The sequence below is a fragment of the Lepisosteus oculatus genome, chromosome 28, assembly GCF_040954835.1.
Source record: "Lepisosteus oculatus isolate fLepOcu1 chromosome 28, fLepOcu1.hap2, whole genome shotgun sequence".
Taxonomy (NCBI): Eukaryota; Metazoa; Chordata; class Actinopteri; order Semionotiformes; family Lepisosteidae; genus Lepisosteus; species Lepisosteus oculatus.
In genome coordinates, this window is record NC_090723.1 from 8,375,996 (window position 1) to 8,399,432 (window position 23,437).

The 23,437-nt window shown below is 42.0% G+C and overlaps 1 protein-coding gene across 3 annotated transcripts; it reads left to right on the top strand.

Moving 5' to 3' along the window:
• The first annotated feature begins 747 nt into the window (after positions 1-747).
• kat7b (K(lysine) acetyltransferase 7b) lies at positions 748-23,027 on the top strand. 3 transcript variants are annotated; one of them, XM_006638295.3, is made up of 15 exons: positions 748-950; positions 3,463-3,610; positions 5,383-5,559; positions 10,422-10,661; positions 11,165-11,247; positions 12,151-12,240; positions 12,363-12,461; positions 12,811-12,921; positions 14,256-14,447; positions 14,887-14,976; positions 15,524-15,664; positions 16,158-16,251; positions 16,346-16,492; positions 17,927-18,033; positions 19,472-23,027. In XM_006638295.3, the coding sequence occupies exons 1-15, from the start codon at positions 936-938 to the stop codon at positions 19,571-19,573; spliced, it is 1,836 nt and encodes a 611-aa protein (XP_006638358.1). In that variant the 5' UTR covers positions 748-935; the 3' UTR covers positions 19,574-23,027. The 3 variants fall into 3 exon arrangements, with proteins under 3 accessions (XP_006638358.1, XP_015217783.1, XP_015217784.1); XM_015362297.2 differs by having other exon boundaries at positions 12,811-12,900; XM_015362298.2 differs by lacking the exon at positions 5,383-5,559.
• Positions 23,028-23,437: the final 410 nt, after the last annotated feature.

Below are 23,437 nucleotides of genomic sequence, written 5' to 3' on the forward strand. Positions count from 1 at the left end.
ACAGCACCTTCTATAGAAAAGCATGTGTAGTAAACAAAATGATGTATTGAAGATGAAAGTTATTCCTTAAGACATAGGTTTTGTTACACAAACAACACATTCACAACATTTTGGATAGGCAATACATGATCACACGTGTAGGTTTATAAGTATATTTAAGTCAAATATTTCCAGCTGATGCTTGAAGGAATTGAGAGTATTGATGGAGTATCTTAGCCTAAATAGATGATGGTACCTAATTTTTTGGACAAATGTAGAGCTATGAGTAGGTAATTCTGGGATCTGGACTTGTAAAGCATGTTTACCAAAATGTCATTTTCACTACACGACTTGGGTTTCTGGTGTTTTTACTCCTACTGCAAGTGTGCTATTTTTGTCACTTTAAAGACTTGGGAGTAACAACATCCATTTGTGGGTACAAAGGACACCCCTGGGACAGCAGTATTCAGTACCTATGTTTAAAAACAGACGTGTTTTCAATACAACATAATAGTTAACTTCAGGAACACAATCCCATTTATCATTTTTCCACGAATTTATATTCACTTAAGACTTAAAATTTTTTTCTGAGCCAAGAAGTAACCACCTGCCTGAACATACACCCCTATTCGTCTTACCTCTACCAAGATGGCCGCCTAATGTACTACGTCAAGGTCGCTCTAGCCTAAATATTCCTCTCGATGTTCCTTTCCGAGATTCCGAACAAACAAGACCTAATCACGTGAGTCCCCTCCCCTCGCCACAGTAGACCGGAAGTGCGGGTGGGGGGGGGAAGCTGTGGCCAGTGTGTGGCGCGAGTTCCTGCCAGTCTCTTCTGTGTACATATGAATTTTGGAAGTCGCGGCGCGTTTTCCATTAATACCTGCAACATTTATCGACCTTGAGATTCACTGCTGCCCTCGCAAAATCAACGCCGCACTACCGCCAAACGAAGTATGCCCCGCAGGAAGGTAAGAATGTATCTGTCTTTGAAGACGCCTGAATTGTTTTATTTTTAATGGTCATGGGCAAAAAGCCTTTTGCACAGCCCTCAGGACTGTCAGGGCTGTGTTAAAGATGGTTGCCTTGTTTTGGGGAATTTACGTGCAAATTGTATCCCGTTTCGTCTTCGCCGACGCTTACATTTAGGCATTTCCACCCAAAAAACAACTTGGGGATTCAAAATATTTTGAAGAAAATCGTAAAACACGCCTCCCGTCGGCTTCCATCTTGGCTTGCTCGGCTGGTCGCAGTTGGCGCCCCCGCGGCTGAGGAAACTACTAGAAGCCGAGGCTGCAGTCGGGGCCTGAGGATAAGAACGGAACCTCCGCCAGCTGTGTTAGGATTGGTGGATCTGCGGGCTGGGGGGCTTGTTCATTGGTGCTGGAGGCTGCCTGTCAAGGATTACTCCCGCCTTCGATCTCTCCTGATTGGTCGGTGTGTTTTGGAGCGCTGTAACTGGCTCCTTTTGCTAGGAAGAGCCTTTGTTATGGAGTAAGCGGGGTTCCGTTATTGTAGTAGGTGGTGGTTTGTTTTTTGCGGAAAGGATGCACAAGTTATGGAATTCGTGATTGGTGACCACTAAACGTTTGTTTTTTCTGTCCTGAGCGTTTTCTACCTCGTTTAACCCATCTATGCAAAAGGTGCACTCTGGGATCGGTGCGGGCGGAAGTGAGCAGCTCCCGGAGGCAGCGTGTTTCTTGTGCTCCCAGCAGCTGGTTGTTACAGTGTGGGGGGGGGGTTCTAGACGCCCACATCTATCCGGGTGGGGTTGTGTTGCTAAGGATACTGCTCTTCCGGCCAAACATTAGCTGAACAAGTTGTGCATTTCAGTAAGGAAAGGTAAAAACAGATTACAGTCGGTAAACATGACGTGAAGTCTCCCCTCTGTATTTGGGAGAATACTTCTTGTGTGAGTTGTGCGGACCTTTTGCAGCGTGAAATGATTCACTCTGAATTTGCGGACTCTGAACGCACTGGCACAACAAAGAAGGAAAACTTCCCTTTCTCCACCCGTTGGTAATTGCGGAACTTTATAAGTGCTTTTCCGCTGGGGCTTTCTGGACTCGATCCTTGTTCTCGGATTAGGGGAGTGTCTTTCTTGTGTACGCTATTGGCGAGTAAATCGCAGGCCATATTCGTTTACACGGTTACCGTGGTAACCGCTACCCACAATCCCATTGTGCTGAGTATTTCGGTTCACTCCATTAGTGACAATGTACTGTTGTTACTCTTTGAGACCAACCGGTCACAAATTCCAGTTGCACCACACGTACTTAATACAGGGCGATGTGTTAGTTTATTCCTAGGCAAGGCGAGATGGAACCTGTTTTCAATGCGGATGTCGCAGTGGGCTTGGCCAAGAATGTGGGAATAAAAATAAAATGGTTTAAATTAAATTGTATAGAACATACAGTAGACTCGCCACGCATATCTCTAGATCTCTTGGTTTGGCTGGGTTTGATCAACTATTTTGTTATAATTATTTCATCAAGTCAGTTGAGCGGCAACGGATATATAAATCGTTGCATATTTACATTCGCTCTGTTGCTCTGAATATAGATGTTCAGGAGCTACAACCATAAAATTCAGGCTTCTATCTCTTGTTTCTGGTCACTTATTAAAATTTAGTTCTGGGTTAACAGGGCAGCGGTAGTCCGACTATGACGAAAGAATGTGTTTAAATTATAGCTGCTGGAAAGATTTAGGCAATCTTGCAGAGGCTGACACCCAAAACATTGATCCGAATCGACCGAACCCAAGAGAAATTCGCCCTGTGCGCTCGGGTCTGAAGACACCGTGACATAAGGAGGCACTTCATGTTAAATGTTAAAGCAAAATTCTTTAAACGGGTTATTCTCTCACTATCGTGCATCCATTTTAAACAGGTGCTATGTTTTGTGCTACGGCAGTTGTACAGTAGGTAACACTAACCTCTGGACAAGAATTTCCAAACTAGTGCCCTAGTATGGTGACACTGAGAGACCGCAGTGTTGAAGGAGGTGACATGAGGATTTTGCTTTCCATTCAGATTAGAACACAAGAAATATAGCAAACAAGAGGTGGCCATTTGACCAAGCCAACCAGTGTAAATCGAGGCATCGAGGCAGCAGGTAGCCTGGCCCTGTCCATTACCCGAGAGAACTATTAACTGTGTGTGGAGAGAAGGGAGCGAGGAAGCAGAAAACCTGTGGGAAATAGAGGGCAGAGGACAGTATCTCAAGACGCTGTGAAAAACGATGTCATGTTAAAGTAAAGAGTGGGATTTGCATCGGAACAAGATAAATTGTTGCTATGTAACTGTTACTGTGTTGAAACTTAATGAGATGTGATCATATATACTGTTTTAAGTATGTATATTAATGTAAAGCTCTCTATTTTGTGATTCCCTGTATTTGTGAAAAGAAAATAAAGTTCTTAAAACTCAAAAATGGGAATGTGGTGGATATACCTGTATAGCTAACCATGCTTTTTTTGGTGTAGAGGAACGCAGGGAGCAGCTCTGATGGGACGGAGGACTCGGATTTCTCTGCCGACCTGGAGCACACGGACAGCTCGGAGAGCGACGTGAACTCGCGCAGGAACACGCGCCTGACCCGCGCCTCCGTGCGCCTCAGCCAGAGCTCACAAGGTACCGCCGGGCCCGGCTGCCTTTGAGGGGGAACCAATCGACCCGACAGAGCTCGCTCCAGGAAGGCACGGCGCGAATTGGGCTGTGCGCCGAACTGAAGGCACCCAAATTGCTAGGCAGGGTCCGATGGCTAGAGAATTGCCATTGGAGTTTCTGTAAGGGGATGTGAATTGTGCTTCTGAAATGCATCTGAAAAGTGAATGTTCTCTTCTTGAAAATTCGTTAATGAGTTGTACCTTGAAGTACAGTGGCATTCCTTACCTGACTTTTGGGATTAATGATTGAATGTGCTTTGGAAACTAGTAAGTCACAGTACGTGTTTTGTGGGGAGCAAAAGAGTCATCTGGAGTTTTCTGCTCAAAGGTGGGAAACAAAGCTGTGGTTTGTATTTCAGGCACCTAATCCCTCACTTGTAAAGTACACGTAGTTCCACGTCAACACCCAAACACCCCTTTTTGTAAGAAACATTGTTTCTTATAAAAGAAACAATAGGAGCTCTGCAGTTGCACTGCATTGTGTTTAATAGATTGAAAAGCAAGTTATTTGAGATGACATGCCTTTTCATGTATAGTCCTTGGATAGGACTAACTGCTCAGCGGTTTTGCTTTGTCAACATTGTTCTTAATTCTGTCTTTGCAGCAGAGTTAGGAAGATCTTTCCCATAAAGAGAGTCATTTGTCATGCGATGTTTGTGGCACAGCCTTGCAGAGCTTTGTGAGGTGCATAGGCTGGGGTTCCAAGTCCTACTCTTGTAGGGTACATCTATTCTGCTTCATTGGTGGTCAGTGAAAATAAGAGGCCTTTTTTTGGCCTCAGTTTTCTTGGCCCAGATCAAATGAACTTGGGTAACTTATTGCGTTTGAGACGCCTGGTCGATATTATGCTGTTAAAGATCCTTTTCATGCATAAAAGTTCTCCAGGTCCATGGGTTTGTGTAACTTGGGGAAAAATATATAAAAAGCGTGGCATGTAAATAATATACCTGACAATAAGATCTGGTATTCGTCCTGTGCTCCAAACTGAAGTGAAATGTCCTATTTGTCTTGCTTTTTAGCAACATTTATCATGTGATGCTAGAGAGCATTTCTAATATACATCTGTAATCATTTCAGTTATTGTCTGAAACCTTTTCATGTGGTATTGATGGTGAAGATTTATAATACAGTTGCAAATCCCTCCGAATATGCAGCATAGACTCGGTGCAAAAGCCTGCCGTTTCTAGATTGGGTTTCGGCTGACTAAAGAGGCTTCTTTCTTTGCTGCAGCAGTTGTGACAGTAAATTGTAACCGATAGACCAGAAAATGGGCAGCAGATAGGAACTATCGGGGTGACTAGTTTTTTCAGGGTCCCACCCAACAGTTGAATCCGTTTTTTATGTGTTTGGGCTCCTACCAGAATGTAGTGTTCTGTGAAAGACAAAGGCATGTTTAATCTTCATTAGATCTTCCGTTTTAGCACTACTTGGAAATTGTGTTGAATGTCTAGTTTAGTGTTGAGTTGATGTCTACAAGTTATAAAGAAGCTTTCTGGAGTTACTCTCTCGCTGCAGCAGCTTGTGTTTTTTTTAACCTTTGAATTGTTTTTGGATCTCTGGCTCCCTAACTTCCTGGGGACTGGAATAGTTCCCTTAAAAACAATGAGCTATTTAGAGGATTTTTTTCGTCTTTGACTTTTTCCCCCAGCTGTCGCTGACATTTGTCCCTCTTTAATCCCTAAGGTTGGAAGCAGAAGACTGTGGCTCTCTGTAAAATGTAAAGGCTTTTGTTTTTAGATTCCAGTCCAGTTCGGAACCTGCCAGCCCTGGGTTCGGATGATGCCGCCTATTGCACCAGGCGTGTGACCCGTAGCCAGCAGCAGGGGGCGCCAGTCACCCCAAAGAAATACCCCTTGCGTCAGAGCCGTTCCTCCGGATCGGAGACGGAGCAAGCCATGGACTTCTCCGACAGGGGTAGGAGACGGGGCTTCAGTGTGCGCCTCACTGTCACCCCAGTCCAGTCCGCTCCATACTCCAGTCTCTCAGCTCTACCGTTCCAGAACTCAGTTCTTGATCCCCCAAATTGTCCCGTTCACTTTTATTTTTTCTTGTTTTGTTTTTGTAACCAAAATAAGTATTTTTTTTTTTAAAGTGAGACAAAAAGAAACTAGTTCAGTTCTAAAATGCCGGTGTCGGCACATCCCTCGCTAAACCTATAAATTTATTGAACTTTAAAATCCGTCTTGATTTATCAGTGCATTGTGATGCTGTAATCAAGGGAAGAGTGAGTTTCTCAGCTTTGTTACTTTATTAGAGCTTTTGCTATTGTGTTAAAGAGCATTGTTCATGTGTTAAAGAGCATAGAATCTCTGAAATTCCTAATTTAACTTGGGAGTGTCCTGACCACAGTGTTCTTTATTCTAGCCTGTTTTGAAGCAGATTTCCCCTGGGATTCTCTTTAAATGCATTCATAGTTGGAGCAGATTATTGTCGTCCAATTAACAGCTCGTCCCTGTTGTACAATAAAGCAAATGTTGTGGACACGGCGAAGTGCATTTTCATTTGCATCAAAAATTAAATTGACAAAATCTTACAGAGCAGTAGAAGTAACCTTTACAGCAGGGATCAGGGAAAACAGCCTTGCTACATAACGTGTTTCTGGAAAACTGTGGTCCTTTTTCCTAGTCCACATAGCAAGTGTCCAGTTTTTTTGCATAGGATATCCTCTGAGCTATGTTCAGTTTGGGCACACGTTGAAATTTGAAAATTTCCTTCGGACACTTTAAATGAGCTCTAATAATGAGGCCATCTTTATTTTGATAACTGCAGTTGACAGTCAGGATCAGTGTTTGCAGGGCAGTGTTTCTTATCGTTGAAAAAAGGAAAGAACTGTTAACCTGTTGGAGGTTTTTATTATTTCCTGAACTGAACTAGTTTCACTTTTTTTTTATTGTTTTACTCCCTATTAAATGCTCCATAAGAAATCCGCTGGCTTAACTGAGATCTCAGAACATGTTCTGCGTAAAAAGTCCAAAGTGGGCTTGGGCTTGGCACTCAGGCCATTGTCTGCAGCAGAGTTCTTGGAAAATGGGATCTGTTTTTTTTTTACCAAAATCTGAAAAATTCTGCAACCGATCCCAGAAAAAAGGCAGCTCAAATATCCAACTGTAAAGCCCTTCAAAAGTAGAAGAAGCTCAGTTTCATCTTTTTTTTTTGTGGAAGCCTTTCAATTAAATATTTCTGGGAGTTAAAAAAGGTGGCTTTTCATTCTGGTCCCTTTATTATTGCTTGTTTCTTTCCTCCCGGGAGTGCTCGAACCCCAGTCTATGTGGTTGTAGTTTCTGATTGATTTTTTTCAAGTGGCATGGTTTTCCAATATGGGTCAGGGCTTTGTTAAAAGACAACTCCTAATGTTTTTGCTGTGAATTCGCCCTTTCTTTCAGCGAAAGGCCAAAAGCTTTCCAGACTCCTGGCTTGTGTGATCATTTTATTTTCCAATGATTATAAAAGCTTTTTAGGTAGGATTTGTTCTTGCAAATCTGCACATTTCTAGAACTGAGTGTACTTGGTGGCAAAGTTAATGTGGCCAGTGAGGGTTCACAGAGCTTTATGTGAGGAAGGAGAAGAAGTTTTGATGTGTCAGTCATTCTGAATGAGCAAGAATAACGTCATTTGTGCTTGAGGTTTTCACACGTTGATGGTGTGATGATAGGATTGTGAGTATGTGTAATCTTAACCCAGCACGCTTGTCTGATTTCTTTTTCTTGATTCCGTTTTCATCGTATTGCCCCCCTTGTGCTTTTATTTCAGCTGATGTGTAGGAATTACTGATTTTGATGTGGTTTTGGGAATTACAGTGGATACATTTAGGTAGAAATTTGATTCTTTTGAACGTTTCATATTTGGATCATAGTTAAGGATTGAGAAGGCATGGTTAGGCCATGGCTTTCTGCCCTGATACAGCAGAACCCAGAGTCTGCTGGTTTTTTAATTGTCTGATTGAAAGAATTTGTTTAATAGGACCCTTTTAATTCTTCTCCTCTACCAAAATGGTGTTTTTTAAAGTTTTTTTTTCTTGTAGTTCGGGTAAAGTCTCTTGACCGTTTCAGAACAGAATTACTGAATACAGTAATTGTTTCAGGTTTGATTATTTAATCAGGAGATCAGCTAGCATTCTTAGCTGACGTGAGTTGCTTTATGAGAGAGAAAGTTGTAATGTCATCTGCTGTGTTGTCCTTGTCATAGGGATATCCACGTGATATGATGGTTTTTTTTCCAGATGAATGATGTCATAGGTATTTGTTGTTTGCTGTTTTTGAGAGCCAAAATGGGTCTATGTCAGTCAAACCTGTGTATCATTTTCCATCACATCAAACACTGAGTTGGCTTTTGGGTAGTTTCTTAATTTCACCTGCTTGCTTTTGTGAAGTGTGGAGGTTTTCAGATTCAGTACACTCTCCTCAGAAGTGCATTTCAGATTTGTCATGTATTTGTTCTCATGCTTATGGTTTTCTGTGCTGCCTTTTAATACTGTTCTGAAAGCCCAAACAAAGACTCTTAGAGTGTGTGATCCAGACTCTCCTTTTGTCCCTGGGTATTCTGTCTTTGAGATCCCCAGCGCTGATTTCTGACATCAGATGTCTTGGTTTCTAATTTCCCAGTCTGCGTTCTAATTCGGTAATGCATTAGCCTCGAGGTTTTTCGACTTAAAATTGGTCATTTGCATCCCCAGAACTGAGTTCTTGCTTTGCTTTTGCTGTCTCTTGATTTTTTTTTAGTTTGTAGTGCATCTGTGTTAAGTATGCTGCCTGTAAAATTAAAAATAATTCTCCTTTTTTTAACTTTTCTCCTCATGATGCTATGTCTTGTCCATAATTTGGAGAGGGTGGGGCTGGGACCACTATTTCATGTTTTTGTTATGTTTTTTCCCAATAAAATAATTTCCTGTTTTTGTTTGATCCCATGTCACTTTTTCAGTGCTGTTCAGAGGCCCTGCACTAACCTTCTGGGCAAAAAAACGCATTGAAATATTGAAATGGCAACAAAAAGACTGTGAGGGAAAGATGTATAATACTATGGAAACTTTTCCATTCTGCAATGTTATGGTTCCAATTGAAGTCATGTTACTAACTCCTGTTGATGCCACTAGGAAATCTCCGAAGCACCCAGACCTGGTCAATTGTGCATTTGCAAATAGTCACACACATCAGTGTGAGAAACATAATAGTTCAGACTGGTTTTATCTGATGGTACAAGTAATCTTAAAAGCACGAAGGAAGTTTTGTATCTATACAATCTCTACAAGTATCTTCAAAGTGGTGCTGCAATATGGTAAACTCTCGCAGATATGCATATAAAAGGGAATGAAGATGGTTTGATATGGGACGTTTAAAGTTACTGTTGTGATTGTCATGGTGTTGGAGTTTGAATCCTGATAATGGGAGCTCTGATGGTTGGTAAAAGCTTTTGTGGGCTGTTCCAAGATGATGGAGATGTTGATTAAAGTAGTTAATTATAAGCTCCTCCTTGATCACAGTAAATTGAGGACTGTCAATAACCTGTTCCTTTTCATCAAAAAACACTTAGGCTAAAGATGTCTTTTTAATTTAAAAACTATAACAGTTGGTTTTCTGGAACCTTGGAAAAAGTAACCTTAACATGGTTCACTCAGTTTACTCTCATAAATGCATGATGCATTTTTATACTGTTGGAGCTGTTTGCAAAAAAAGAGGTTAAGTGCACAAACTCAACAATCAATTGCTTTTCCTCCTGGTATTATTTGAATCACTTTGGCATGTGAAGCCATGATGCAGCTGTTGCCAGACGTTTTCTATAGCATCCCTCTTTCCTCATTTCTGTACTATCTGTGGTATACCCCCCATTTACAGAGAGAGCATAGTATTGATAGCACAACTTTAACATGCTCATGTGACAGGTGTTCGGGGAGGGCATGCATAGAGTAATAATTCTTGAAAGCAGAAGATAGCTTATTGGTGGATAATTCAATGGTCTATTCAGAGCAAGCACAATAATGTCAAATGGGTACTTTAATTTCTACATGTATTGTTTTAAAGATAAAAGATGCATGAAAAAACCTTTAACTTAACACTGTGGTGTATATTTTTGAAGCTCATGGCTATTTTGCTTGGTTGAGTTTTTTTCCCTCATCTTTATTTACTGAGATTAGTATTTCCCATAAGTGACTTTAATGTTGTATACTTTTGCCCTCTACCCTATAATGGTTTTCAGGCCATCCCCCTCAAAAACCTGATTCTAATAAAACCTAATGTTGCCAATTCAAATAGGATTAAATAGTTGGAAATCTTACAGATGCCCCAGCAACTCCTATAGACCTTAACAGAATAAATGGTTAAAGCCTTGTAAGACCACAAGAGGTCTCCAGTAGCAAGCAAACACAAGAAAATCTTCCAAAAGTACTTACTGTGCCATTTACAGACTATTGGTCTGTGGATCCGACAGTAGTGGGATTTTCTGTAAAAACATTCCTTGCTGTTGAAGATATTCAGTAGCAGTGGAACGCGCTGCTCGAAACCTTTTCTTTCCTGTTTAAACCTCCCCCGGATACGTTATTACATGCTCTGTGGTTTGACAGCCACTGCCATGTAACTATTCTAAATTGTTTCAGTTGCCAGCATATCTCTTGGCTACTTCTCCAATAAATTAGAGAGGGGAAGCGAGCACACGCCATGATGTCTTGTTTCTAACTGGAGAGGTAAGCACGACTTGAGGGATATTAGGTTGCCAGTGCCCGGGATGCCTGTTCTCTTGTGTTTGTGGTGATCCATGAACGTGTTGCCTTCTCCTTTCCTCTGTAGACCTGAAGCACGCAGCCGACCACGACGAGTCCCCGCCACGCACCCCCACCGGGAACGCGCCCTCCTCGGAGTCCGACATCGACATCTCCAGCCCGAGCGCCTCCCACGACGAGAGCCTGGCGAAGGACGTGTCGCTGAAGGACTCGGGCAGCGACCTTTCCCACCGGCCCAAGCGCCGCCGCTTCCACGAGAGCTACAACTTCAACATGAAGTGCCCCACGCCGGGCTGCAACTCCCTGGGTAACCGCCTCCCCTGGCCCCTTCCTCTCGCGGCTGGCCTGTTCCGCGCGGCCCTGGTCGCTCGTGGGGTCTGGGCACACCCCGCGGGTGACTCCGCCACGCCTCCGCAGCGGTCCTGTGCCTCGGCCGAATCTCAGCCCGTCAGGGTGTGAGGGGGGGGCGGCTGCCCTTCCTCAGACTCTCCGAGCGCTGTTCCACACGAGCACGCCGCTCGCTCCGAAACACTGCAGAAGACTTCTGCCCTTTTCTTCTCACATTGGGTTCATTCTCATCCCTCCATTGGTCCTTTTTGGAAAAGAAAATAATATTTTGGACAAGTTTGTCACATGTCTTTTTGCACCATGCGATGCGATGCAATGCGACTTAAATACTGTGGCAGAGTCTGTTACTTCTTACTATTGTTAATATCCGCAAAGTTTCCTTTATTTTAGGAGCATTGTTTAAAATTAAATCTCATTTGCTATTGTTTCCCCTTCCATGCAATGACCATATTTCCTTTTCAGGGCATCTGACGGGGAAGCACGAAAGACATTTCTCCATATCTGGGTGTCCCCTTTACCACAACTTGTCTGCAGACGAATGCAAGGTACCTGAAATACTTTTCTTTATGGAATTAGTGAACGCAGGCATTCTTGCACATGTAATTGAGCACATGAACATAAGAGATAACTGGATAAGGTGTTCTTTTTTTATTGGGACTCCTCCCTTAGCTCTGCTTCTGTTAGTGCTGATTTGCCTTACGGGCTTTGTCCTGGCCATTATTTTAATCACACCTGTATAAAAGCACAAGCACACCTGGCAGATGCAGCCAGAGCCCCCTCAGCTCAGGCAGTAGTTTTGCGTCTTACTACTATTCATGCTAAAGGCTAAATGCAATGCAACACTGCGTGCAAGCTCTCAGCCAGTGAGTGTGGCATGACATGCGAGTTTACTGTATGCCAAGGCCCGTTTGTAATTCCTCATCAAAAGCAAGTCTCAAGGATGTAGCTGCTGCTGCTTCCATCAGTCTTCCTGATGAGTTGGTTAATCTGCACAAGCCCCGATGACTTCTCTGACTGGTTAACTGCTTAAAAATAAACTGTTATGTGTAAAATGAGTTTTTTATTATGTTCAGTAGTTAAAGTATTAGTAATGCCATTACTGAGACCCCCATGAAGTCCTCGTACGTTGCTCATATGCAAGAAATAGTGCTCATGGGAACACACACCCATTAAACCCAGGCTTTAATTGCCACTAATAGCAACACACAAGGCACTGTGGTTTTCTCTTGTCCCCACTTTTCAAAGAATTTGGAATTAAGTTTTCATTATTAGGCCTTCTATGACAGCTCATTTTGTTAAAACAGTATCATTTCTGCACCATTTTTCAGTGGCGCTGCTCACGTGGCAAAGCGACGCGTTGTTAACACTGTAACACTGTGTAACCGGCGGGCCCGGGTTCGGAGCTTTAGACCACAGCGCTAATGTAGCAGCCGACTCTGTGTCTTCAGGTGAGAGCCACCAACCGGGACAAACAGGTGGAAGACCGGACTCTGTCACACCGCCAGGATGAGAACAACCGACACGCCACACGCCACCAGGTAGGAACTCGGGCCACAGCCTCATGGGGTCTTCACCAGGGAGTGGAATTGAAAACATGGCTCCTCCTTTTGCTCCCTGTCGTCAACTGCGGATTTAATTTATAACCTTCTGTGGTGCCCAGGCCCCAACAGAGAGGCAGATGAGGTACAAGGAGAAGGTGACGGAGATGAGGAAGAAGAGGAACTCTGGTCTCCTGAAGGAGCAGAAGGAGAAATACATGGTAAGAATATGTGGAAGGATCATGCTGCTCATAAGTACACGACCAGGGTTTCTATTGCTATTAAGGTGCAGTAGAGCTTTCTAAATGGAAATCTGAAGGTTCTTTTCTAAAACCATAACCATAAATATTATTGGTTCCCTCTTTGCCAGCGCAGATGTTAGCGTGCGCTGAAACCTATAGTTGGTTTCCGTTTCATAATCTAAAATGAATTGATTATGCTTCCCAAAAGAGAAGTTTATGGCACTTCAAAGCTTTGTACGTGATGAACAGATGAACGCAATCAGCACATTCTTGTTACCATGCGGTTGCTGAACTGGCTGCCCTTTTGCCCTCTCTCCTCCCTCCCCAGGAACACCGGCAGACCCACGGCACCACCAGAGAGCCTCTCTTGGAAAACATCACAAGTGATTATGACCTGGAGCTCTTTAGAAAAGCCCAGGCACGTGCATCGGAGGATCTTGTAAGAGAGAAAATTCATTCCCTTTTTCGATTTCTTTCAGCCTTTCAGTGTGCAATTTCTGTTAGCAGCCTCTTTGGTTAAGATGGCTGAGCTAAAGACATATCTTCCTGCTCTTGTTTCACTCCTTAATTACTGCTTCATGTAGGGCAAAGCCTCCAGACTTTTGAACCTGTGGGCAAACAAAGTGCCCGTTATATTTTATTTGGGCAGTACAGCGATATTGAGTATGAATGTCGCTGTGGATTTCAAATAAAAATATGAAATTCTAGCTTATGTCTCTGACTGGAGCAAAATTAATGGTTTATTGGGCTAAAGGACACAGGGCGATTGATTTGCAGTTACAGGTTTGCATATTAAAACTATCTTTTGTCTCGTGCAGCTGTCACAAGGACTTGCGGCCAGTCGTACTAGCGTCCTGGACGGCTTTTACTGAGAGTTACTGTCAACGTGCAACGAGCATAGAGGCGTTGAAAAACAAAAAACTCTGCTCTCACACAAGGAGTTCAAAAAAAGCATCAGCACTTCAGTCTATAAACTGAGAGCATCTGAGTGTGATCACTGACATACACTTGTCTTAAAATCCATCTTTTTATAGCCTTGTTCTTGGTAATCTGTTACCCATACAGGAAGGAAGCTATTCTGTTTCTACCTTCATCAATGTGCATCTTAATTAAAAGTGCATTATTAATACAATTATTAGACATGAATTAAATGAACATCGAACTGTTTTCTTTCTTTGCTTTGAAATCTAATTTGGTTTAAATTTCAGTGTTTTTACATTGTTTTATGGAGCCAGGGGGAGTTTTTAGCAGCTAAGGGTAATTTCTTTTCTGAACATGGTGTGGTTTTCCCTTTTTTCTGATTGTTTAGAGCATATTTGAATGTTTCTTCTTCACATGGGAGAGCATTAAGACCTAAGTAATTAGTAAGAATCTGAATTTGAGAGGCAAAAACTTATTTTTTAGGATTGCCTTACAGAGAAGCTTTAGTTCTTCCACTTTCAGAACTAGAGTAGCAGAATAGTCAGCAAATCTTCAAGGGTATTGAAAAGAGTATTAACTTCTTGAATTGTAATGTTGTACGGAAATTCTGTACATCATGGATGCGGTTTGCTTTGTTAGTGCGGTTTTTCGGCTCCTTGCCAGTCTTGGAGAAAATATGCAGTATAAGTTTGACATTTTCATCGAAGAATTATATCATAGGGAAGTTGCCCCTCCAGCAAAATAATTTCCGAATCTTACAAAGAAGTAGCGCTGGATCTAATTCCTGGTTCCATTTGTTTGTTTTTTTTGGCTTTTCCACGGCCCCCACCCACCTGACCCCCACGTGCGCAGGAGAAGCTGAGGCTCCAAGGCCAGATCACGGAAGGCAGCAACATGATCAAGACCATCCTGTTCGGCCGCTACGAGCTGGACACCTGGTACCACTCCCCCTACCCTGAGGAGTATGCCCGCCTGGGCCGGCTCTACATGTGCGAGTTCTGCCTCAAGTACATGAAGAGTCAGACCATCCTCCGCAGACACATGGTGAGGAGGGGGCTGGCTGCTCTTCATCCTGTGAATGATGTCAGGATCTCCGGGTCTCTGGGTTCTTTCACTCAGCTAGTCTGGAACAGCCAATGTTTTGTTTTTTAGTCTCTCAGTTACAGTTCCTACTTTGAACTACCTCCTAACTGCAGAAAAAGACCTTATTAAGGTTACAAGACAGAGATTCCAGAAAAGAGACAGGATGGTCCTTTGTCTTTATTTGTGCCTCTTTATAGGAGGTTTTTGTTTGTGTTGAGAGCATTTATAGTCCCCCCCCTTAGTACTGCGCTGGTACTTTCAACCTTATTGTTTTACTGCCTGGTAGAGGGTTTCACTTAGCACAGCTCTGCAAATGTGATGAGGGGGAAAAACCAATATAGTTTGCAGTGTAAGGAAGCAAAGCCATGACTGTCTGTTACTTCATTTTTCTTTGGGAAAGGCTAAGTGCGTGTGGAAGCACCCTCCTGGAGACGAAATCTACAGAAAGGGAGCGATATCGGTGTTTGAGGTTGACGGGAAGAAAAACAAGGTAAAGAGACCATCAGCAGTCTGAATACCGGGCTGCATTCTGGACTGTGGACAGTGGGATGGCAGGTTCTTTAAGCGTGGGCAATCAAACTTGAACTTATATAATTTGAAGTCATTAGGCGGGGCTTGCCGAAGGTGCTCTGGCTAGGTTTGATTGGCTGTTCCAAATGATCCTGTTTCCCTCGCAATCTGGAATGGCCAGTCCAGGGTGACGATCCTCTCGGTCCCACCTTGCCTTCTCTGCTTCTCTGGCTTTCCACGGCCCTTGCCTGGGTAAGCAGACGAACTGGTACTGATTGAATGGAAACAGCATTCACCCTAAGCACTGGGGGGGCCTTAGCACGTCCTATGGATCTTTTGAACAATGAAATTCCTCAATCCACTGATACAGACCGAGTGCTAACAGTTCGGGTTTACTTTTAATAGTAAAACCCAGAATGCACTACTGCCATGAGGCCAACAGGTGGCAGTAGAAGAGTGTTAAAGCTGGTAAAGTCTGTTTTATTTATTAAACAGTAGCCCCGATTGTCACTATTTTGTCTTAAAAGATATACTGCCAGAACTTATGCTTGCTAGCAAAGCTGTTCCTGGACCATAAAACTCTGTATTACGACGTGGAGCCCTTCCTGTTTTATGTCATGACAGAAGCGGACAACACAGGATGTCATCTTGTTGGATACTTTTCCAAGGTAAAAACTCAACTTCCTTTTTACAGTAGCTTTGACAGTTTTTTTTAGTGTGCTCTGTTGCCTCTTTGCATGGCCTGAAGCACAAAGCTTTTTGTGTAGCTGCCCCCACCTTGTACCAATTATTTGTTTTAAGCAGACGCTTGTACAGTTTATTAGACTGTTGGGCAGGTGTGGTCCTAAAGAGCCCTGTGTCCAAGGTTTTCAATTGTCTTCCTTCAGTGGTTAAAGATCACATTAATTCTGTGCCCATCAGTGGTTCACTTAAAACCTTGGCTCTGTTTTCTGCGACAACCCTCTACGAGACCACAGCTGGATACACCTTCTGAAGAAGGTTCTCTAAGCATGATCATATAAAAGACCAGATTATGACAATAAAGCATCTAAAACTGCTGTAATAACATGACTCCAGTTAAGGACCTTTACACGTCGATGTTGATTAAGAACTCCGCTCACATTTCAGGTTTACTAAACGTTCTTTCCCACTGTCCTGCAGGAGAAGAATTCCTTCCTCAACTACAATGTCTCCTGCATTCTCACAATGCCACAGTACATGCGGCAGGGGTATGGCAAGATGCTGATCGACTTCAGTGAGTATTCTCCAAGACCTTGCTGTTCCTTTGGAGACTTCTTATTTTGGTATGCGGTAATGCTCAGATTGCATGTACTTTTAATTCTTTTCAGGTTACCTGCTGTCGAAAGTCGAGGAGAAGGTTGGCTCCCCGGAGCGTCCACTCTCAGATCTGGGTCTCATCAGCTACCGGAGCTACTGGAAGGAGGTGCTGCTACGCTACCTGCACAACTTCCAGGGGAAGGAGATCTCCATTAAAGGTGAGGGGGCGGAATGATATTCTGTAAAATAGTCCACTCGGTCAAAGGCTCGTCAGTAAAACCCCTCTTCATTTGTTCAGTCGTATGCAACGGTTGTGTGAACGAAACCTGGCCTCGCTGCTCCCGTTGGCACGGGGGTCCCTCCTTGGACTCACTGTAGAGACTCCCGGCCAGAAAGCTAGCTTGAGCCACATAAGGAAAAAAAACACGCATGACTTGACTGCTTGCCGACTCTTTCTAAAAACAAATATCGCAAGTTCTAAATCATTTTTCTGTTAAGTTACTGGATGATGTGACGGCAGCCAAAGCACGCTAGTACGCTCACCACACATCAGCTGTCAGTGGGGAAGAGGACAGAGTGATGGAGCCAGTTCATTAGTGTTTAGGCCATGATTGGTAGAGGCCAGGGGGGGGATTTGTGAGGGGGAGCTTCCCCTACTGGTCCCACTAACACCTCTTCCTGCAGCAACTTGATCTTGCTCAGGAGGTCCCCCATCCAGGGACTGGCCAGGCTCACAGCTCCTGAGCTTCAGTGGGCTGCCAGTTGTGAGTTGCAGGACAATATAGCTGCTGGCTAAAGTCCTTGATAATTGCTTGATTATTTATCCAAACCAGTAGGTGTGATTTATACAGATAGTTCTACGTAATGAGACCCTGTCAACTAAAAGACTTCATGTAGTCCAATGTTTGTTCAGATATAGACCTACACAGTCTTACTGTAAACACGTGTGCTATTTTTCTGATCTGGATTTGAACAGAAGTATTAGCTTTCCTTATTGCACAATTTCCATCTCTGGTATTCTGTTAATTCTCTGCATGTTTGTCCCTTTATCTGTGTTCCTCTAAGTATTTTAAACTGTGCTACAGAATTGTGAACAACCAGACTTTTTTTCCCATTTGTTTTAAATTCTTCCACAAGTCCTTGGTCACTGATGCCACTCAGCACTGTTTATTTCTCTGTGGTTAGTAATGTTCATAGGAAACTTTGTTTCTGCATTTATCCTGCAGATTTGAAACTGTGTATATATAGAGAGAGATTACAAATGACCTTGAGTTTTGAATAAGAAGCGGTATCCTTTGAGTATATGTTTCTGATTTTAGATTTTTCATCTGTTGAGCCTCATGTTCTCAAATGCAAAGGATTTTACTACTGTCCAGGCGGGTTCGGATAGCTTGTGTTACTCATATGGTCGCATCCCCGTGTTTTAATGTAAAGAATTCTGCCATATTAAAATGAGCAGCCCAGCAAGCACTATGAATGTCCGTATGCCATTTGTGTCAGGCCCTGCATGATCCAAAAAGCCAGGGTAACGCCCTCTGCAGGGTTTGAGTCTGCTTAGTCCTGTGTTTGTTGTTGTATGGTGGTGGTGTTGACTTGCTTGTTAGGTTGTATCTTTGTGTTAATGCCTCATCTGCCTGTCCTTCTGAGTGCAGAAATCAGTCAGGAGACAGCAGTGAACCCGGTGGACATTGTCAGCACGTTGCAGTCTCTCCAGATGCTGAAGTATTGGAAGGGAAAACATCTTGTCTTAAAGAGACAGGTGAGACCGAGAGAGCACATTGAGATGCTATATGTTGCAGTGTGCATGTATTATTCCAACAAGCGCTTAAGGATAGAACGCAGTGGGAAATTAAATCTAAGGGTGTGTGTCATTTGAAAATCGAATTGTATGAAGTCAAATGTGTATTGTAAAGTCAGCAATGTTTCATTGTATTAAAAATTGTGTGATCAGTCTTTTTAGACTTGGTGAGTAATTTTCCCTTTTGTGCACTGTGAACTGGAACATTCAACTGTTATTAAAGAAAACTATCTGACAGCAGGGTTTTTACGAACGATGCAGACAGTCATTTCATGTAATTTCATTTTCTCCTTGTGATGAATCAATAGAAGACCACAGGTAATGTTCTTAACAACAAAAGATTTGTCACGCCTCCACCATGCAGAAACAGCTAAATAGCTCTATTAATAATGCTGGTCTTTTATCAATACATTATTTGTGCTCTTGAGTGTTTATTCTGAAGAGGTGCACTAGACTGACTCCATCGGTCCCTTAAAGAGTATTTGGATTACCTGGAATACTGGGATTAGATCCTTCTCTTAGTCCTCTCTATTCAGGCCTTAAATATTTTAGTTCCTTCAGCCTGTAAGTGTAGGACATTCCCTTGACCCCCCAAGAATGTATCTAGTTGCTGTTCTCTGAAGTGATTCAAGAACAGACCCATCATTTTGCATCACATGGCGACCAGAATTGTGCACTGTAGTCTAAATTAGGGCCTTACTAGGGAATTCTACAATTATAGCATTATCTCTCTTGATGTCACTCTGTGATGTAAATTCTATTCTTTTTGCTATATATCCTAGCATTTTATTAGCCTTTTTGTTGCTTCCACATAGTCTAGTACATATAAGTAATGTCATCACCTCAGTCTTTTTCATAAGTAACCTCTTCAAGCTCAGTATTTCCCGTTTTGTATTTATAGTTTGGTTTTGCTTCATGCATTTAGTATTCTGTGTTTCTCTGTGTTACATGTCATCTTCCAGGTGTTTGTCCAGTCTTGGGCAATCTTATTGAATTGAATTTTATGCTTCTATAATGTTTGCTCATCCTCCTGTTTTGGCATCATGTGCAAACTTGATGAGTTTACAAACTATTCTAGAGTTTAACTTTGGGCGGAGCTGTGGCTCTGTGGCTAAGGATCTGTGCCTGTGGCTGGCAGGTTGTCCCACGGAATCCTAGTCGTTGGGACCCTGAGCAAGGCCCTTAACCCCAACTGCTCCCGGGGCGCCTTATAAATGGCTGACCCTGCGCTCTGACCCCAAGCTGGGGTCTGCGAAAAGACAAATTCCTAATACAAGAAATTGTGTATGGCCAATAAACAGATCTTATATAACTTATCTTATATAACTTTATTTGTTAACGTCAAAGATAATTGTAATTTCCGTCTGAACAGGGGGATTAATATATTGTGTCATTTCAGGACCTGATAGACGAGTGGAAAGCCAAGGAGGCCAAAAGAGGCAGCAGCAACAAAATCATCGACCCCAGCTCCTTGAAGTGGACGCCTCCCAAAGGAACATAAAGCGCTCACAGTAGAACTTCTCAATAAAAACACTGTATTAATCAGCTAGCAAACCTGTCAGTACTAGATGTAGAGCTATTGCTGCTGTTGGGAGTAGGACCAAGGTACTGGTGGCAGTGGAATAGTATTTCTATTTTTCATCCTTCTTATTCCGTTTTATATTGACCATCACTGCCTGTGGCACCCCACCATCGCCAATCTCTTGCTGTTACGAAATGCTCGTCATTTACGACACAAGGTGTGATCAGGTCAAAACACGGCTGTAGGCTTCAGAAACACTGTCCTTGTCTTGCTCTGCGTAGCCAAAGGCTGGCTGTCTGTGTTGAGAGACTGGTGCCATTCTCTCCGTCGGGCTCGCCACTTCATGCAGACGTGTTGTTTTCAGCGGTCTGCACGCCTTTCAAGGAAGCTTTTATGCCTGCTGTGTCGGGTTTCAGACATGCCAGCATCTTGTTTTTAATGTTTGCATTCATCTGTGTGAAGGCCTGTTCCCGCAAAAAGTGCTTTGAAAGATTCAGTACATTTCTGGCTTGTGAGAGGCTGCCTATCTTACCTAGTCTGCCCATGCTTGTGACTATGCATCTGAGTGGGCTAGTCTGAGTCTGTCTGCTTGCCAGTAGTTTTGTTGGTCAGTGCCATCTGGAAGGCAGTGAAGCTTCTTAATGACTACCAAGCAGTTGCAATTGTAGTTGATTATGCCCTTGTGATGTTATACAGCACATTGTGCCCTTAAGCAGAGTAGCAAAGTTTAGCCGTGCTACAGGAGCACTGCACAAGATTGTGTGAGATTTTGTTGCACGTGAGGTCACAACACTTTGTAACTTTTCTGGAGTCAAGACAAACATGCAAGAAACTTTCCAAGAAGAAAGGTCTGTGTGCGCGTGTGTGTGTGTATTAATGCTCAGTTATTTGCTGGCAATAAAACTGGCAATTAAATAAAGGTTTTCTAAAAAAGCTATTTTAAATTTATATGTTTGAACACGTCCTTTTTGAAGATCTGTAATTTAAAACATGCCTAAAACTTTGGTTATCATGCTTGAAAGAGAAACTTGCTTAACAAAAGTAAAGATTAGGTTTTGTACTGGAATCAGCTGAATGTTTCGCATTGCAGTACATTAACCTTGAAACTGATTCTTTGCCATTTTAAAATCAAGAAAAAAGTACTCAATGATCTAGAATCATATGTTAGTTTTCCTATACTCCTATTACAGTCCACAGTTTAGTACTTTTGTATGCCATGGTTCACCTGCTAATCTAAAGGGGGAAAAAGTTAAGTTCTTCCATTTCCTTGACAGTCCAGAAAACTGTAAAATACAGGCTGCTTGTCCAGATATTTACAAAAAGAGTGAATTGATGCTCTTCTTGCAGATTTAAGTTTTACTCAGTTAATCTAATCTGGAATGTTGCTTGTGCTCCCCTTAATAACTGAACATAAACCTTTTTTTATTATTTAAAAAACATATACATTACCCAGTGCAAAGACTTTGAGTTAATTTGAAGAGCAGGAATTCTCAGAACCACTGTTAATTGCTTGTGCATTCACATTGTTGATACAGAATTGCCCCTTTTTGGTCTCCTGGAGACAAAAGGATTTCAGGACTCTGGAATGGCAACATTAAAGATTAAAGACTGTTGATGCCAAGCAACTGAAGATTACTCCTTCAATCTTTCCCTGTCAGTAAGGGACATTTTGCATGAGGAGGTCAGGAACAGACAAACCAGAGAAGATGTACTTAGAGAAAACTTGTATTACTGTTGTCTGTCACACCCTATAATACCATGGTGAGGGTGGAGCAGTTATAATTTGGACGTTGACCTCCCTAATCCAGGGAGAGTGGTGCATCTGCATGTTTTCATTCTAACTTGACTCTTAATGACCTACATCAATCGGTTCAGTACTGGCTTAATTGGACTACTTAAATTGTTGCTGGTGCTTGTGTTTTAAAGAGAACTAGAATACCAGCGTCTGGTCTTTCACGTTCAGGACTGAACATTCCAGTTGTAATTCATCAGTGTTGTGTATATGTCTATCTAAATATGAGCATACCATTATCTGAAACGTTTTAACTGAACTTCCCATAGTACATAACTACTTACATACTGCTGTACTACAGTGCATGCATTCAGTTTTGTATGTTGAATAATTAGCTAGTAATCAGATAATTTCAAAGTAACTTGAAATCTAAAATAAATTCCTAAAATTAAATGGTAGTAAATGAAAGCTTTGCACTGTTCGAAATTAAATGCTCTAAATATACCTTCATTAACATACTGGTGAAAAAGCTATCTTCAGTTTGTGTTTATTTAAAGATTAATTTTTTTATGTCTCTGTTACCAAAGTCTTTTTCCATTAGCTCCACACGATTATTCCTCTTGCCCAGATTAAGTGCAGCTACAGTGAGGCTTGGATAAGCAGAAGACTTTATTGTGACAGCACATGCTTAATCCAGTGCAAAGACTGAATTAATTTGAAAAGTGCACTATGTCTTTTGTGGTTCCCTTTTAAATTATTTTAATACAAAACTATTTTTGTAGTTTAATACAGTGATAATTGCCTTCTTATTCAAGGTGTACAAGTGAATGAAGATTCCTTCACTACTAAAAGAAATCGAGAGAACGTTTTAGAAAATGTCTGCTTTAAACTTTAAACGTGAGAACAGAATGGTTTAATAAAAAAACTGCTAGTTTACCTGCCTTTGAAATGGTTGTAATTCATGAGGTGGGCTCTGGCTTCTAGTTCACTATCAAATGGATAGCAACGTGTTATCAGAGTTTTAAGTCTGGATCTCTTGCCTTGAGAAAGCCATCAAATTTTATCATGGCTCTGTTTAGTGTGTTTTAATTTTTCACTCTCATAATGAGTACATTTCAGCACATCAACTTACATGACTTCATGTTTTATTAAATTATTTTTTTGTGAATTGTGCTTGTTTTCTAGACAGTGTAATGCTTTCTCTCCCCTGCTCCAATCTTCTAGTCTGTCAGTGTTATTTATAATACACTTTGGGTAGTCTTGTGTTTTTCTTACAGTATGAATACAATGGGAAGATAAATGTCTGCATTTGAACAAACATAAATGTAAATAAAGTTTAAAAAAAAAAACGTTTCTAACAAGTATTTCTAAAAAATTGAATTTCAAGCAAAGCTTCCCATTGGTATGTGTCACCAAGTCTGTCACATGGTATTTTACCACAGTCAATGACTGGATTGTGTCAGTGACGGTTAAGGTTAGCTACATATTACAGCTTGGCTTCTCTGGAAATTCTTGAAGCTGGAACTAGGCTAAAATTAATGCCTAGAGTATGTGGGGGCTGGGGTTAAAGGTTTGTAATGGGCCCATTGAATTTACATTTGTGGCTGAAAGATTGAGATACTGTTCTATGCCACCAGTGAGCAGGTGATATATCTTCTTCTGTACCTGCTGTCTCGTCAATAAAATAAGACCAAACTTAAATGTGCAAGCTGTTTGTTTCTTTTAAGCAATAAGCACTGAAACCTTTTCCATTCAGATGAAAAGGTACAGATTTGCGTCAGTACAGCACTGTTGCTCTTAGATGTAATAACAGCTTGATCCTACAGTATGTGTGTGTCATTGCTTCTGAACTGCAGATGAGAGGGGCTTTTTTCCCCACAAAAACCGTGAAGTAAAAGGCTCTCGTCAGGTTTTGAAGTCTCTTGAGGTTAGCATGCAACTTGTGGAATATTCCAACAATACTCAGTAGCTTTATCTGAACACAAATGGTCCTCATGACCCAGACATATCTGAGCCATTCTGACAGTTTTAAAGCAACTCATATGCTGTTGGTTTAAAAATATGCTGTCCCTGTGTTTTTATACATTCTTTAATTAAGTTAATATTTGCAA

Excerpts from the sequence above, each read along its gene's own strand:
- kat7b (XM_006638295.3), top strand. Across the intron at positions 12,462-12,810 it reads AGCAGAAGGAGAAATACATG|GAACACCGGCAGACCCACGG; the intron begins GTAAGAATATGT and ends CTCCCTCCCCAG. Across the intron at positions 12,922-14,255 it reads CACGTGCATCGGAGGATCTT|GAGAAGCTGAGGCTCCAAGG; the intron begins GTAAGAGAGAAA and ends CCACGTGCGCAG.